The sequence below is a fragment of the Leptidea sinapis genome, chromosome 22 (genome assembly GCF_905404315.1).
Source record: "Leptidea sinapis chromosome 22, ilLepSina1.1, whole genome shotgun sequence".
NCBI classification, from domain to species: Eukaryota; Metazoa; Arthropoda; class Insecta; order Lepidoptera; family Pieridae; genus Leptidea; species Leptidea sinapis.
This window is the reverse complement of record NC_066286.1, coordinates 3,618,208-3,637,086: the sequence shown is the minus strand read 5'-3', so window position 1 is coordinate 3,637,086 and position 18,879 is coordinate 3,618,208. Positions and strand designations below refer to the sequence as shown.

Genomic DNA, 18,879 nt, shown 5'->3' with positions numbered 1-18,879 from the left:
ATGGAACCCCAGATATTATCATTGGAGCAAGTTTAATATTACATATAGATGTCCTGTGGTGAAGTTTGACTACCAGTATTTACCTGAACAATTTCTCAATGCACTCTCCGTAATTTTTATGCGGTACAAAATGCAACACTTCACATCGGTACCTTAAGGGTCAAGATAATTAGATGTATTTTGATCGTCAATGATTCGAGCCGCTCTATGTTATATATGGTCAATTAGAAGAAGATAAGTACTGAGTCTAGTAACAATTACACCGAGACGAAGTTGCTAAATAGTAAGTACAGAAGCCATATTGTTATTGCTAAGTAGTTTTTTTTAATAACCTACCTGTGAGGTGCCGTATCTTCACTTCTAAAGACTCTCTCAACTTCTCCGGCATCAAAAACAAACAGCATATCAGCTCGACCGATCAGTCCGGCCATTTTGACGCACTTTCCATACTGCTTACGAAGCGACATACATACTTTGTCCACGTGTTCCACAGAGTATCCTCCTGTTGATTAAAATTCAGTTAATCTTTTTATTATAACCCTCGCGTGCTAAGACAGGGACAGGCAGCCAACTAATCCAAATGATTTAAGTTTTCTTTAGTGTTAATTACGCCAATATTTGTTTTTAAGACAAGCCAACGTATCGTAAAACGTCTCACTTTGCAGTCATAGTGACGTCAGGGATACGTTTTAAAAATCATAAATTAAAAGTAAATATTTGTAACATACGCTTCGCGTTCTTACTGATGATATGTGATCCCAATGACTTTCTTATTTCTTGTAATATAATTTTTACAAAGTTTTACTACGCGACCTGGCATTTAACGTCACGTATTGTTCGAGACTGGCTCGAATACGCCTACTTGAACGTAGTATTAGTTGCCTCACTTTGCGACTACGCCTGCGGTATCTAGTTGGAGCACAGCGGAGACCAATCCTTAATCTTAGCTTTTCTCCTTCCCGAAAAATTTGGCAATATTCTGTGTTCCCTATACTGGTGCTCCAATATAGAGTTTGTCCGCTTACGGCCATTCCCAATATTAAGTCTATCTCCGGCTGTGGCCTACATGAGATAAAAATCGTTACTATCCTTGACTTTTCAGCCCCAATAAATTTATCGACGGCAACTCACCTTATTCGTACACGCTGTCTGTCAATGGGAGGACGTATAGTTTACCAGCGATAGAAGTTTGTATGGAAATTGCAATGCACGCGTTCCAATATAAGAATGACTTGTCGGGTATATTGGGACAGCTTCAGATTATTGACAGCTAATTACTAACAGTAGAAGGTGGTAATTTATCTCTATCTGTAGATAGTATATTAGAAACGGCCGTTAGTCTTTGAACCAAGACACCTCGCAAGTTGGCTTAGCAACAATGGTTGCATCAGAGGAAATGCAATCGCAATGTGCGTGCTAATTGTTGACACGTGGACTGTTACGATATATACACGCGGGTTACTGGAGCAATACGGTACGAGTACTGAGTTAATGTTTCATTATACGTACATAATATATATACTGTATCGGAGACTCGGTTTCCGATTCTTAAAAGTTATTAAAAGATGCTCACAGAATACCTTTACTTATTTATGGTGTGTGTGGATGATGCAGCTACTGTACTCAATAACTTTTGTATGAATTTACATTAACTTTCTTGACTTACTCGTGTAAGGCATTGACTATTTGACGTTTGAGTATGTTTGTTGCATAATTTTACATATTATATTGTAATTGAAATGATTTGTAAATCGATGGAAATGATAATCTTGATATAAAAGAGTGTCAATGAGTTTCTTGCTACTTCTTCTCATTAGCTCAACCCTTTACGAAGTAGCGGTAGATTCAATGAGAAAAATATTTTGACATTCGTAAGCGTCATTACCATGACCTACATGAATAAAGTGATTTTGATTTGATTTGATTATCGATTATACATTTAATTGTATCTGTGTGTGACAAAATATCTGCTTCTCACTGATTATTGCAACAATTCACTTTCATCATTTTTCTCAAAGGCACCACAGACTAAACACTAATTAGATATTCTTGCACGTGTTCCGAACCTATCACGACCCCGTCCCCAATAATTATAATAAATATGACGAAATGTATTGAGCATTCTTAGTTTACAGCACATTAGTATTGCAATGGTGGAATAAATTTAAATTATTGCCCAGCGTGTACTTCTAATATTTGGATAATATCGTAACTTAATTTCAATTTTTGTGTTGATTTTGAAATTAGTTAAATTTGAGAATAGCACCACAGGTCGAGACCAAGACCTGGAACTCTACTAATAAAAAATTAAGTTAATTTCGCTACTTCATACATTCGAATTTGGCCATCCACTTTAAAAATACAGCATACTAAAGGATCTTACATAATTTATATGTCGAGACAGACCGTGTTGCTGCTAGACTACTGATAAAAACAGGCTAAGTTTATTACTTTAGTGTGGGACAAGCTACGTCTTACACATACGATTTGTATTAGTGTGCGTTCAAACAACTTCACAATTAATTTAAGAACAAAGGCATCCCTGTACAGATGTCACATAATGGGAATAGAAGTTGCATTAGCTTGGATACCTAGTCATCTAGGGATAACTGGCAATGAAATTGCAGACTCGTGCGCTAAAGACACGATTCAGTCTGGAACATTAAAATTTAATTACTGTTTTCCTCGAGATCTACGCGCTATGTCTAAACACTTTCTGGTTGATTCATGGAATGCTTTATGGCAAATCACAAAACAAACTAAAGGTAAAATCTATGGTTCTATCCAACCCTTTGTCCCCTCTAAGCCCTGGTTCTTTCCTCAAAAAAAACAAAATAAACTTTTCACTTCTGTCATCATACGACTTCACTTGGGATTTGTCTGTTCCCCAGTATTTTTGGCCAAGATCCGGGTAAGGGACCATTCTATATGTGAATGTGGCCTTGAGGAAGGTACTCTTGAACATATTTTTTTCTATTGCCCTAAATTGTCAATTCCTTTATATGACCTTCTACCGAAGGATATCCCTCGCCCCATCAACATCCCTTTTCTTCTTACTTTATGCCATTCCCCTTTCATAAAGATTCTTTACAAATTTATCTCCAGCAATAATATTAAATTGTAATTTCTATCCTCCATACTTTCTTCGCTTCTATTAGGCACATACTTACATTCACATATTTCTCCCTTAAACTTAGATTAGATACTAATAAGGTAGTTAATATTGTTGTGTTATGGGTGTTTCTTACTAACCGTACTAACTTTTGTTGCCTATTCTTCAGTTCACAAAAAAAACCAGAGCTATATCAACCGATCATTTCCTTTTAAATCAGCTCTTTATATACTTCAATCAGCTAAATTAAATTAAAAATTCTCTCCACCTTGACGTTGGCCGAATCGTCGACATTCAGTCGACGGAGCCAGTTATATAAAAAAGAAACATAAACTGAATAAAAAAAAATTTTACATTGCTGTTTATTGACTAAGAATATTTAAAAAAAAACTGGAGTAAACACGGCAATGTATGGATATAATAGTCGAAGCTTATTATGGTGTAAATTGTGGCATATTCCGTATTTCGGCTTTGTATAACACGACGTGATTTATCTATAATATGTATAGGATGTTATTGATGATACTATATTTGGTTTGCTTGTGATTCTTCTATATTACTATGTTATACTCGTATATTATATATTAAGTTCGTTGCAGATTCATCTTTGTCTATTTCTTTTCTTCCTGAACACCACAAATTTTCACATTTCAATTTCATTTCAAGATTTTATAGTCGTTTGACAGCTAAAATTATACTGAGCTTAAGCTAAGATAGCCCAATGGAAAAGTCAAGATCGCGTTTTATCACACTGACATAAGTGTTATGTAAAGTCTTAGTACGCTTTATAGATCTCCGCCTCACAAACTGACCAAATTCATTGCTTGCTTAAAGTGTTGGATGACACCAGTATCTTTTGTGTTTTCTTTTTATTATATTTGGGAGTGGTTCAATTGCTTATCGAGGTTTCATCACCATTAGCCGTCATAGCGGTCAGCCTTGTTCTAGTGTGTAATGACCTTATAATATTGTTACGTCACTAAAACACTCCGAGAATACTTAAAACTCGAGTAGGAATGTGGTAACTTACCATTTTTAAATCAAATTTCAGTTTCATCATTAAGTGGGTCGGCCTGAACATCGATGTCTTACACTTACACTCGCGATTTGTATGTCATTCTGTGTTATGATAATTCAGAAATACGTTTTTGTTTCATTTTATCTAATTAAATAAGATAACACATTTCTGATAGCTTTTCATTCTATTAACAGAACAGTGTCTGTCGGATCAGCTAGTATTATATAAAACAAACAAACCGTATATTTAATTCATATCTCGACGTATTGATTCGAGCCGGAAACTACCGTGTACGGACCATTGTTTGCTTAAATGGTACATTTATGCTAAATGGTTAAATTTGAATACCTCAAGGTCAAATATATTTAGTTAGAAGTTTTCCTAATAAAATATATATGTACCATATTGTTTTAGTACATTTAATAAAAAAGAGGGACAGTAAAAGTCCATTTTTTTATGGGAAAGAAGGACAAAAGATCGTACGGGTCACCTGGTGTAAAGTGATCACCGCCGCCCACATTCGCTTGCAACACCAGAGGAATCACAGGAGCGTTGCCGGCTTTTAAGGAAGGTGTACGCACTTTTTTTGAAGGTACCCATGTCGTATCGTCCCTTAAACTAATAAATTATTATATTAATTATATTAACTTAGACGAATAAATTATCTAAGAGTAAGGCAGCTTAAATTTTGACAAGGAGAAAACATTAGGTGAGGCCTAAAAAGAGTGGCTGTTGAGTTTCTTGCATGTTCTTCTCACGAGCTCAACTTTTTACCAACATATGGCACATTCAGTAATTTAAAAGAAATATTTATAGTGACGATTCAAAAGCGCTTAATGTAAGCCTATTTGAAGAAAGTTTATTTGACTATGAGGCTTTTTTCGGATTTAAGAATTGTCAAACAACAAACCGTGTCGTTATCGCGGACGAGACAATCACCTGTGCGGGAAAGATAACAGCTGGTCCAACTACAGGTCGTTTGTTATAAAGTAAATAACCGGGTTTCATATTAGGCCATTACCTCCTCTAACAAATAACTAATTGTCACGTAATTTTGGAAACTGAATGCCAAGATAACTTTCTGAGTCGAACAGATTTATTAACGGATGACTTGACTTGGAGAGGGAGGAGGATAATGGGAGACGAGTGAGCGGGCGAGGCGGACGGAGGTTGAGAGGGAGATGTAAGTTAGTGAACATAAATATGAGATGTTGTAAGGTTAGCTAATTACCTAAGCTTAACCCTGTTAACCCCTTAAAGATGTTGTAAGGTTAGCTAATTACCTAAGCTTAACCCTAAGTAGGAACTCAAAAAATTGACTGACTTGGTATTACATGGATCTCACAACTTTTTACGGTAAAAGAACTGAGTTACGAGAAATTGTTTTTTTTACAAGTTAAGTTATTGATGGCTTTATTTTATAACGTGTTCCGAATCAAATACGATACTTTAGTACCTTTAGTGTGTAAATACCTTAATGAGTACTAAGATTTGTTTCGTACGGGCCATGGGAATCAGGTTCGAGAAATTCGCACAACCTTGTATTACCGGTTGGAAACAACTGGTTTGTGAAACTATAAAAAGTGCCGTCTAGTCGTAAGACTTAATAAATTATATCAATCCACTATTTTTTGGGTTAAAGAGTCATTGATCTTTGTTACTACTTTGTTAACGGGTGGTAGTTTTTTTTTTTTGACTTTCAATAATTTTTTTGATTTTGAATAAAAATATTTGAATTTGAATTTGAATTTGAACGATGTAACTCAGAGACAGATAGTTCAATCATTATACACTTACACTGTGTTATTAATAAAAGAGAAGTAAAGTTATTCCAAATTTAAAACATTTTGTCTTAATCTTACCTCTGTCACTACAGAATTATATGACAGTAAGACATGAACGTAGTGTTTAAATTCTCTTTGGTAAGACAGACAATGTGTATAGAAGAACAAACTGTGCGAGATAGAATATCTGTAACGGAGATACAACAAGTAGAGAAGTTAAGTCTATTGTTATTGTAACCGATTTTGATTGACAAGTCGTAAACACTCAGCCAAATTGATATTCTAAATACTAAAGAGCTATTTAGTATTTAGAATATCAAACCATTAAGTAACGCACACATAACCGAGCTGATTGGTCACGAATTATTGGGTCGTCATTATAATACTACCTTTAGCTAGCTCTAAATTCTAAACGCAATATATTCCATAGCTACACTTTATATTACCTTGACCTACCTATATGAATCTAATTATATATGTATCTATGCATGTAAAGGAGTCTTTGAACATGATTTTAGAGTTATATTTATTATAGAATCAGATACAAAAAGATGAAATGTTTATGTTCCAATATATTATACCGACCTCAATCATGCATGAACAATGTAATAAGAAAACTCAATTGTAAAAAAGAGGTCTCTACTAACTCATTAGTTTTTCTAGGTTAATAATACACAACCCTACGTGTGCAGATTTCCATATGTTTAAACATTGAATGAGTATTAATTTTTTTTAAATAATTAAAAATATAGTCCACGACTTTTTTGGCAACCCATTTTTTATATATTAAATTTTGTATAAAATAAGTTTTATTCTATTATCAGCTCGGTGAAGGTTGATTTAGGTTCGGATCGTAGACTATGACAGATATTTCAAATAACGTTGGGGCTAAAGGTAAATCATAAAGTTTATAATAAAGGTAGTCCTAAATTTTTTAAATATGTTCATGTTTCTGTGCAATATTATTTGTTTTTAAATGTAAGAAGCTTCTACGAAATATTAAATAAAAATAGTAAAATTTATAACTTAAAAATATGAATGAAATCGGTAAAGCAGTTCTCAACTTATGGCGTGACGAGGAGATATAGGGGTGCATTTATATATATATATGTGTGTGTCGGAGAATTAGAATATAAAAGTAATATGGCCTGTATGATTATATTCTACTCTGTGTATTGGGCTGAACTGATGGCGAACGTCATCTTTCAAAGTGTGTTAGAAGTTGTCACTGTGTACGTCACTGTCGGTGACGTGATTGAAGTTAGCTATAATTGTCCATCAGTAGAACGCTCATTGAGAAGTCGCATTCGTCTTCAAGCTAGCGCTCGCGCCGGTTGTGCGCACTGATCGACTTAAAACAACATGGTGGATACCAACACTGTGACGCCCGATTTTAAATCCAAATGAATCTCCGAGATTTATATATAAGAGCGAAAAAGAAGATGTTTCGGTACTCGTCTTATCTCGGGTGTAATCGGGCGTGCGGTGCGAGTGCGGTCGAGCCGCGGCGAGCAACGGGTTGGCGCCCGCCGCCAAGCACTAGGCAGTCAGGGAAGAACTGAGCGAGGCGGTTGTGTCACACGCGCAAGCCTCGATACTCGGTACTCGATACACCTTAATATTTTAACATAATCATAAGGCTTTGTGAAGTTTACCTACCACTACAATTGTGAGTTTAAGACTGTGTTTTACTTGGTGTCATGTTCAACGCCCGCAACAATGGACAACCACGAATATCCTGACCATATATACACATATAGTTAAAATAACCAATATACTCCCATCCATTAAGTTATTATTATATATTTACCAATATGTGGTATAAATCGCCAGGTATTTCCAAGCAATGGTAAAGGTTTCGGCCCAGGTACTTCATCCCAGCTCTTTACTGATGAAGCCAGGGGTTCGAAGACGGTTGCCACTGCATGAGTTGACCTCGCCCGATGACTTGGACACTGTGTAGACAGGGTTGATCCTGTGTGGGATGAAATCCGCTTAATTAATATATTGACAATTTTTATTTTATGACAATAAGGGACGAGACGAGCAGGACTTTGAACTGATGGTAATTAATACGCCCTGTTTATTACAATGCAGCCACTCGGCATTCTTGAAAAACCCAAAGTTCTGAGCGACCCTACAACTACGCTCGTCATCTTGAGAAATATGATGTTAAGTCTCATTTGCCCAGTAATTTCACTAGCTACGACATCCTTCAGATCGAAACAATAATCCTTGCACATTACAGCTTCACGGCAGAAAAAGGCACCATTGTGATACCCATAATCTAGCCGGCATTCTATGCTAAGAAGCTACTGGTGAACTACTGACAATGTCAAGCTATCTCGTAGTATAGACTAGACAGTCAAGAAGACAAACAAAAACTGATTAAAAGTCTATACTTATATTGAGATAATCTAAATATTAACACGAAGATCAAACATAAACCTATTATGCCTACTACTCGGTTAATGCAAGTAAGTAAGTCTTTTGTTACTTATGTGCTTTAACAACATGATCCCAGAAAATTTACAAAAAGTTTAAACGTTTTTGTGGTAAATGAAATTATAATATCATAAATGAATTTCTTAATTATTATTCTCGTCGCTCATTCCCAATCTGTGGTATTCCACAGATTGAGAATGGAGCGACCGCCCTCAGGCTATTAAATAATTATTGTACGACAACATATTGTTACGATATTTTATGACACTAAAAGAAGCCCGCTGAGTTTTTTACTCTTTGGTCTGAGACGTAGACGTGAATAAGTAGAAGACGTGATAATATATGATATCCATTATTACCACCATTATTTAATCCTATAAAAGTAACAATTGGTTAGAGTGAGAGTGAGTGAGGAGGAGCCTGTCTACCGTTGTCTCATGCGTGAGAAAGACGTGAGTAACGCGTTACGTTATGAAGGCGTTTATCCTTCCATAAAAAGTTATCACTTCAAAAAATTAAATATTAACTCTTGCTCGTTGGCCGTCAATTATCCATAACCGTCATTATTCGACTTCTAAACGACAGTTCGTTAACATCTTTTTAAATGTCAACAAACACAACTCTCATTTTCGCATGACATTGGCTACAATATTAGATAAAGTCTTGTAATATCTCATCAAAACGTGTTTATATTAATCAAACAGTTAAACGTAATGTTTACACAGTTTAAGTGTCCCCTGTGTTTACTTAGTTTAATAAGGCGCACCCACTTCATGTAATTACAAATTAAAAGTTGAAGGCCGTATGATGGAACAAGTATACCGTTTATACAAAATATTAAAAATTTATGAACGATGCGGGACTCGTACCCGCGACCGCTCGAGATGTGTCCGAGCGCTCTTTCCAACTAAGCTAACCGTTCGAGTGACGTATGGTTCGTAAATCTTGGTATGTCTTTCTTGTTCAACTCTCAGGTTGTGGCTCCATCTACAAGATCTGCTATAAAGTTGATAATTTGCTCAACCCCAATAATTGCATATTAGGAAATTGACTTGAGATTCAGAGACCCATTCGATAATTTATGCCACAGACATCAGAAGAACGGGCGCAATAAACTCAGCGGTCTCTTCTTTTTTTTGTAAATTTTCGAGACAGAATGATTTGTTTCCATATTTTTTATAAAATAGCCTCTAAGCGGTCAAGTAAGGTATTTACTTACGTAATAGTAACCTTCAGCACAAAAACGTTTTTTAACAATTATTTTAAATTTAATAACACATTAGTTTTGTACAGTTTTTTAATTCTTGAAGGAACATACCTATTGCTTCACATCTATTTATAATATACTTATACCTATATAGGTATATAAGGCACAAAGACGGATGAAATAATACCTCAGCAACCACAGTAGGTATAGATGACTGATGAGTAAAGTAAAGTAGGTATTGATGAGAAAAATATAAGTCGTTGAGTTTGTCTGTGTTGGTGGTCGGGATCAAAAGCTATTTAGGTTCAAACATTTCAAATAGAGTTACATTAAAATGAGGTTTGTTCAACAGTACACGACATCAATAGCCATTTTTCAGAAATTGGTTTATTTACTTGGTGGTTCCACCGGTGGTTGGTGAATTCCACCGTACCTTTCTTACACTTATAACTTATTTCCTGGTTGTTGCGACATAGGTGCCTACAAATTAGGTAGGTCAAAATAGGTACTTTCAATCAAAGCATATAATCTACCAAAAAGGCCAGCAACACACCTGCATGTTGTCTAGTGATCTAGATTTGCGAGGTCACATAGGTGTCTTATTTTTAAACGATATTTTTAATAACTTTTTTTCGATCGTAAATACCAAACTGCGCTCCAAAAAAACCGCGAGGCTTTCGCCAATCCTTATTTCTTTTTAGCTTTTAAATGTTCCAGAAGTACAACCTTTCTTGTGTCTGATGTGCTGTTGTAAATAACTATTATGTGTCAAATACAGACCTTTATCATCACCTGCTTGACTATATGCAACAGTCGTGTGAAAATTTCTCGGGCAAAGTTCCTTGAGCGGCCATTTCACCACAGCGATGCGGTTTCTCATTGTTCGGATCCTCTGTTGATTTCAAAAAAGATTGGTTAGTGTTGGTTCTGAATAGGTCACCAATAGGTAGTAATTCGACTATTCATAAAATTGAATGTAACTGAGCACATTATTTCGTGGGTACTCAATGGAAAAGAATGGTCAAAAAATGTAAGAAAATATTTGAAAGTATGATGCCTGTAAGCTCTATAAAATAAGAGTAGACTAGTTTATAATTTTCATTGTTTGTATTTTCTTTAGTATAATATCTTTGTAACGCTTTAGATTTAATGTGTAATGTTACATTGTATCTTTAATAATAAATAAATAAGTATTGACAGAATTATTACTTAAGTTTTTTTTCTTTTTTTACTTACTTGTGTAAGCCATTTAGTTTTTGCGATTTCATTATTTTTGTTGCATCACTTTGCATAATAATATATTATAATTGAAATGATTTGTAAATTTCATTAAAAATAAGAACATGTACTTTAATATCTTTTGGAAAGATCAACCTAAGAGTTTCTTTCTCGTTCTTCTCTAAGGTTCTTCTAAATCTGCCTTCCGAATGAGCTGTATGGAAAAAAAAATACATATTTCAAGTTTAATATGATTTACCCGTGAAATAAAATAGTTTTCAATTGATTGAAAATATACTAGCGTCGAGACGAGCTGACAGCCCGATGATGCATGACGATTTTTGATTTGTCAATGCGTGCGTTAGGTAGTTGTGGAATATTCAAAATACTAAAGCTGAATTTAGTGCTCGACTGACGGTCATAGCTGACGGTCGGTCGAGCACTTCCTAAGAAGCTGATTTGGCATAAGTCTGTCTTTTTACGACTTGTCAATCAATAAAATCTGTTACAGTAACAATAGATTCGTTTTCTGCTCTTTTAAATAATCATATCAAATATTTTAATAACAGCCAAACCATCACATAAAATGTACTTGGACTATTATAGTTAGTAAGGTAAAAAACTAAAAATTATTGCTTCCTCAATCCTTCCAAACTTTGAAAAGAGTTCAAGTAGAAGAGATACGAGAGTTCAGCGCACCTTTGTAAAACAAAACTGGTGTAAAACCTGAAACTTGACATTGTACAATAAATTGTATAATAACCAAAATAATAATATACTTGCCGCTTCTTTTTCCTGCTCGTTCTATATTTTTAGAGTACCTACTACTTATACAGTAAAAATTAGCCTAAAAATTGTTGGAATTAGGTTGCTATTACAATGATAATCTTTGATATTATCATTGGCACTAGCGATTATCACAAAACAATATGGCCGCCAAAAGATGCATTCAAGATACGAACATAATAGAACTTTGTAGTTTATAATGACCACGATTTCGCTTTCCGCTCGTTACACACGTAAATGTACCCTCAATGACATCGTTCATACTTTTAAAATAATTAAATTATAAATTTATTATTTTTATTTATTAAGGTGACGAGTGCAATATTGTAGTGCCTATCAAAATTTTTGGGTTTTTCATGAATCCTGAGCGGCACTGCATTGTAATGGGTAGGGCGTATCAATTACCATCAGCTGAAGGTCCTGCTCATCTCGTCTCTTATTTTCATAAAAAAAAAATAAAAAAAAACGTAACTAAACAGGACAAGTTCCTACCAACTAAACAATTTGTTATATTTAAAGTGATATCTATCACTTCTGGGATTAATTATACAAATTAAATTTGTAACCAAAATTTATAAACGGTGCGGGACTCAAACCTGCGACCACTCGGGTTCCGTCCGAGCGCTCTTACCAACTGAGCCAACCGTTTGAGTACGCGTGGGTCATAAATTTAGGTATATCTTGTTCAACTCTCAGGTTGTCGCTTCATTTACAGGATCTACTTTACAGTTGATAACCTGCTCAACCCCAATATTTGCATATTAGGAAATTGACTTGAGATGTCGCTCTTTCTCAGAACGTCAAAAATCCCCACCCATTCGATAATTTATGCCACAGGTGTGAGAACAACGGGCGCAATAAACCCAGTGGTCTCTTCTTTTTCTTTTAAATTTTCGTGAAAAAAAAAAGCTTCAAGGCGGTCAAGTAAGTTATTTACGCTATAGAAATCTTTACCATAAAAACGTTGTTTAACAATTCTTTTGAATTTAATAACACATTAGTTTTGAAAGCTTTCTGGGATCATGTTGTAACAGTATATACATCGCCCAACAAAAGATTTACTAATTCGATTTAACCGACTAGTAGGTATGAAAAGTAGGTGATTGTTCCTAGTGTAAAAATAGATTATCACTGTTTCTAGCAAATACGTATTATACCCATAGTATTCAAAAACATGGCAACACCCACCGATCGTCATCATACATCGATTCACCGAAAGTGACCAAATATATATAGCGTCATCCAAAATAGTCATATATATCGCCAAAATATGGAACCATCCAAAGTATTATAAAATATGGACACATTTGTGGAAAATTTACTTTCAGCGTAGGTATATAGGATACAAATTAGATTGTCGACAAACTTTAAGTTCAGTTGATATAATATGAACTACCTATGAACATACTAACATAACATTATCGAGAATGTTTTGAGATGCAGCAATTAAAATATCGATGTCTATAAATTTTCCATCAATCAAAATAGGTATTTCGGTTCGACAACACGTCAAAACACTCGCGTGAAATTTTTATTTTTTGAAATGATAAGCATAAATGAAAATTAAGAGTTTCATCTGAGAGTGAATTAAATATAATCATAGCTATAGAGACATGAAAGTTGTCAACGAGCTTCTAGATGCTTTCACTTTTTTAAAAACTGCAAAATAAATTTATAATTTAATTGTTTTAAAAGTATGAACGATGTCATTGAGAGTACATTTACGTGTGTAACGAGCGGAAAGCGAAATCGTGGTCATTATAAACTACAAAGTTCTATTATGTTCGTATCTTGAATGCATCTTTTGGCGGCCATATTATTTTGTGATAATCGCTAGTGCCTATATATATATATATATATATACAAGAATTGCTCATTTAAAGATAGAAGATATCAAATATTTTAATAACAGCCAAACCATCACATAAAATGTACTTGGACTATTATATTTATGAAGGTAACAAACTAAAAATTATTGCTTCCTCAATCCTTCCAAACTTTGACAAGAGTTCAAGTAGAAGAGATACGAGAGTTCAGCGCACCTTTGTAAAACAAAACTGGTGTAAAACCTGAAACTTGACATTGTACAATAAATTGTATAATAACCAAAATAATAATATACTTGCCGCTTCTTTTTCCTGCTCGTTCTATATTTTTAATTACTTATACAGTAAAAATTAGCCTAAAAATTGTTGGAATTAGGTTGCTATTACAATGATAATCTTCTTTGATCATTGGCACTAGCGATTATCACAAAACAATATGGCCGCCAAAAGATGCATTCAAGATACGAACATAATAGAACTTTGTAGTTTATAATGACCACGATTTCGCTTTCCGCTCGTTACACACGTAAATGTACTCTCAATGAGATCATTCATACTTTTAAAACAATTAAATTATAAATTTATTTTGCAGTTTTTAAAAAAGTGAAAGCATCTAGAAGCTCGTTGACAACTTTCATGTCTCTATAGCTGTGATTATATTTAATTCACTCTCAGATGAAACTCTTAATTTTGATTTATGCTTATCATTTCAAAAAATAAAAATTTCACGCGAGTGTTTTGACGTGTTGTCGAACCGAAATACCTATTTTGATTAATGGAAAATTTATAGTCATCGATATTTTAATTGCTGCATCTCAAAACATTCTCGATAATGTTATGTTAGTATGTTCATAGGTAGTTCATGTTATATCAACTGAACTTAAAGTTTGTCGACAATCTAATTTGTATCCTATATACCTACGCTGAAAGTTAATTTTCCACAAATGTGTCCATATTTTAGAATACTTTGGATGGTTCCATATTTTGGCGATATATATGACTATTTTGGATGACGCTATATATATTTGGTCGCTTTCGGTGAATCAATGTATATGATGACGATCGGTGGGTGTTGCCATGTTTTTGAATACTATGGGTATAATACGTATTTGCTAGAAACAGTGATAATCATATTTTTACACTAGGAACAATCACCTACTTTTCATACCTACTAGTCGGTTAAATCGAGTTAGTAAATCTTTTGTTGGGCGATGTATATACAGTTACAACATGATCCCAGAAAGTGTACAAAATTAATGTGTTATTAAATTCAAAAGAATTATTAAAAAACGTTTTTATGGTAAAGATTTCTATAGCGTAAATAACTTACTTGACCGCCTTGAAGCTTTTTTTTTTCACGAAAATTTAAAAGAAAAAGAAGAGACCGCTGGGTTTATTGCGCCCGTTGTTCTCACACCTGTGGCATAAATTATCGAATGGGTGGTGATTTTTGACGTTCTGAGAAAGAGCGACATCTCAAGTCGATTTCCTAATATGCAAATATTGGGGTTGAGCAGGTTATCAACTGTAAAGTAGATCCTGTAAATGAAGCCATAACCTTAGAGTTGAACCAGATATTACGCCAACATTTACGATCCATGCATACTCGAACGGTTGGCTCAGTTGGTAAGAGCGCTCGGACGGAACCCGAGTGGTCGCAGGTTTGAGTCCCGCATCGTTTATAAATTTTGGTTACAAATTTAATTTGTATAATTAATCCCACAAGTGATAGATATCACTTTAAATATAACAAATTGTTTAGTTGGTAGGAACTTGTCCTGTTTAGTTACGTTTCTTTTTTTATGAAAATAAGAGACGAGATGAGCGGACCTTCAGCTGATGGTAATTGATACGCCCTACCCATTACAATGCAGTGCCGCTCAGGATTCATGAAAAACCCAAAAATTTTGATAGGCACTACAATATTGCACTCGTCACCTTGAGACATAAGATGTTAAGTCTCATTTGCCCAGTAATTTCGCTCGCTGCGGCGCCCTTCAGGCCGAAACACAGTAACACTTACACATTGCTGCTTCACGACAGATATAGGCGCCGTTGTGGTACCCATAATCAAGACGGCGTTCTGTGCAAAGGAGCCTGCCACTGGTGGTATTTAGTAAACGGCGTTTATATTCATATAGGAAGAGAAAAAATGGTAGGATTGATATTACTTAAGTATTTAAAATTCAAGCTTACATATGAAATCTCTATAGGTACGTAGAGAGAGCAGATTTAATTCGATCGTTTGAATTCATTATGCGATTTGGTTTTTTCGTAAGAATTGCAAGACCTTGTCAGAACGAGTTTCTTTGTTAGTATTAGAACACGAATAACTATGTAGGTTTGTATGTATGTATTAAGAATGTGTGTATCTTAAAAAAAAAAAAAAATGTGCGCGTTTCAGGACGCCCGCGACAGAAGTGATAACTTACGGCCGCTTTCAATAACCTATCTATCCTTAATTTAACTTACGGATACATTGCTGTCACCCTATGATGACAAGATTTTATCTATCCATAGTTATGTCCAATATAGTTATGGACCATGATCTGTCAATAGGTTATTGAAATGTAAGTTAGCGTAAAAGGATAGATTTGTCTACCTCTAGTAAGTTAAACTAAGGATAGATAGGTTATTGAAAGCGGCCGTTAAACTAATCTAAGTTGAACTATTTAATATCGAATTTGTTTAACTTGAGTTTAAGTTTAGGTTATTACTTTAAATAGTATACGAATATGATAAGGTAAAGAAAGTTTATTTATTAATGCAAACTTTATAAAATATATTTTATTCTTAGTAACAATTCTTGAATATGTACATTAGAATTTTGCGGATGTACATTATTAGTATCATTATTCAATCCTATACAAGTAATAATTGCTTATAGTGAGAGAGGAGGAGCCTGCTTGCCGATGCCGTACGCGTGGGAGAAAGGGAAGCCAGACAAACTGGCGCCGTAACACGTTACGTTACGAAGTGGTTTGCCCTCCCATAAGAAGTTATCAAATTAAGCCTCTGTTCCTTATTCAAGATGGACCGCGCCGTCATTTTATTTCATCTCTTAGGCTTCTTTGATCTCTCATTGGTACAACATGGCATCCATTTTCATTTAAGGCGAAGAGTAAGCAGAAAACACGCAAACATGGTGTTTTTAGACAAGTTTTGTGGTGAAAGTATAGCATTTCGAACTATGAACACTACTTAATCCTGTTACACATATCCTTAAGTCTTATTTGTAGGTTGCTAATGCGTGCTGTTGGTTATAGTTAACACTGCCGAGCCTTTTTGAACTACCACTTTTTTGCACAAGTTTTCTGGCATGGCGTGACGTATTTTTTGTGGTATTTCTCTCAGAAAAGTTTTTCTTATAGCTTACGTACTTTTTTGTGTAGGTTCATTTATTCAGATAAGTAGTGAATAACGATAATTGTAAGCAAATAAACTGTTTTCCACGGAAGAATTTTGAAAATATTGGCTTTGTTACATAGATGGCGGTCCGGCAGCCGTGAACTCATATCGCTCAAGGTCGCTGGCATTTAGTGTCGCCTTAAGTTTTAGTTCAAAACTCAATGCAACAGTTGTTTTAGTTTTTCTCCTTATTTTTTTAGTAACTAGTTGTGTCTACTTATCGTTTATTGTGCACACCACGCTCCATTCTATATTATTATATTTTTAGGGTTCCGTACCTCAAGAAGAAACAACGGAACCCTTATAGGATCACTTTGTCGTCCGTCAGTCCGCCCCTCTGTCATATAGGACTTAAATATAACTAGTAGTTCTAATGAATTAAAATGTATTATAGTGTTATGATATTATTGTACTTTTAATTTTTTTAAATCACATGTTGTAACTAAAAAATCATAAAATGACCTCGGAATATATAATTTTTATTTGCAAAAATGCTGAAATTCTTTTCAATCTGTGTGAGTGGATGTCTGATTTTTATTTGTAAGTAATTAATAATTATTTAAACTACTTGCGTGCGTGCATATTGTAGGGACACACCCACATTTTTTTTTATTGTAAAAATATATTTTAAATAGTTCAGATATTGCGAGCGTCGCTGTGCTAGTCCCGCTCGCTTTCAACCGGTTTTTTATAATAATTATGACGCTTAAAGTTCTTTACTTTCAAGTTTTGACCTTTCCAACTTAACCATTTCGATAGAGGCCATTCGAATGAAAACGAAAGTGCAATTCAAGTGTACTTTAACTTAAAGAGATGGAAAGTATAAATATTATATTAGACTGGATCTGCTTTTATAATGAAGTCCCTATTTTAATTTTTTAAATGTTATATTAAAAATGGCTCTGTCGTTAATCCTTCTACTCCATAGCTGAATATCTAAGTGATCCGCCTGGGACTATCTAGTCATAATCTTATGATTATTTTATAGCAACAGCAATGTCAGTACAATATTGCATATTTTATTAAAAAGAGCGCAAAAAACAAATGCTGGGAGAGTTTCTTGGGCCGCTTTTTTTTTCTCAGAGCTACATTTTTTTTTCCGAAGCGGTAGTAGTATTAAAAATGACATCAAAAAGAATTCTAAAGGAATCAATTTTGAGAAGATAAATACTTTTTTGCCTTTTTTTATTGGGTTTGAACTATGTTACTGTTTACCTACCAGGAGATATTATAAACTGTCGAAATATAAAATTTCTTGTAGGTACGGGTGCTAACTACTAACATACCATTTATTTGTATTTTAAGGCCTGCATCGACGTTCAATATCTATAATTCACTCCAGTAATAAGTATTTTTCTCTAAATTAATACAACGGATGGTTATTGTGCTTTTAATTTTTAACTAAAACATCATAAATTGATCTTGGAATATTTAGTTTAAATCAAAACTTTCTGTTAATATTATTCCAAATAAAATAATTATTGTTTCTATAAATATAATATAGAAAATATCATCTAGTTGTTGTCTTAATTCTTTTAAGTCACCAATATTTATTAATTAATAATAATTATTTATTTTTAATTAATTATTACTCGTACGGGCGTAAATATTATACAATTTCAATTCAACTAGAATCTCCTATTTTTTATGTCGGTGAAAATACTTAACATCGATTATTGTCTGTGAATTGTGCTTTCCGGGTGGCAACAAAGTATAACAAATAAATTCCAACATAGCCGAATTTATATATGTCGAAATCGAATCTCCTTAATATTTCTAACCATTTCGTATATAATAGACCACATGGAACCACATGAGCATCACCAACATATCATAGAAAAAATTACCGTCAAAACTTATGATACTAATACATTTACTGAGTTACGTGGGTTCGAATCCCGAACGCGATGAAAAATAATCATTTCAGAATGTATTAAAAATTTTTACTCACTTTAAAATCCAAAATCTTTTCAGTGTCCAAAATAATAACTTCTAAGTTTCAAGTAAGTATATTACACCACGATATATAACTATAGTTACGTATGTATATGTATTCCGCGTGTTACGGACAGACT

General features: G+C 34.1%; 1 protein-coding gene across 1 annotated transcript in view; it reads right to left on the bottom strand.

Moving 5' to 3' along the window:
* LOC126971061 (probable cytochrome P450 49a1) overlaps window positions 1–18,870 on the bottom strand; it is a 33,972-nt gene extending 15,102 nt beyond the window's left edge. Inside the window, exons 1-4 of the mRNA XM_050817210.1 lie at window positions 18,756–18,870; window positions 10,347–10,458; window positions 7,725–7,889; window positions 337–502 (exon numbers count right to left, since the gene is read on the bottom strand). Coding sequence (XP_050673167.1) covers window positions 337–502; window positions 7,725–7,889; window positions 10,347–10,446 — 431 coding nt within the window. The 5' untranslated portion in view covers window positions 10,447–10,458; window positions 18,756–18,870. The remainder of the gene's footprint in view (window positions 1–336; window positions 503–7,724; window positions 7,890–10,346; window positions 10,459–18,755) is intronic.
* Between the last annotated feature and the right edge of the window lie 9 nt (window positions 18,871–18,879).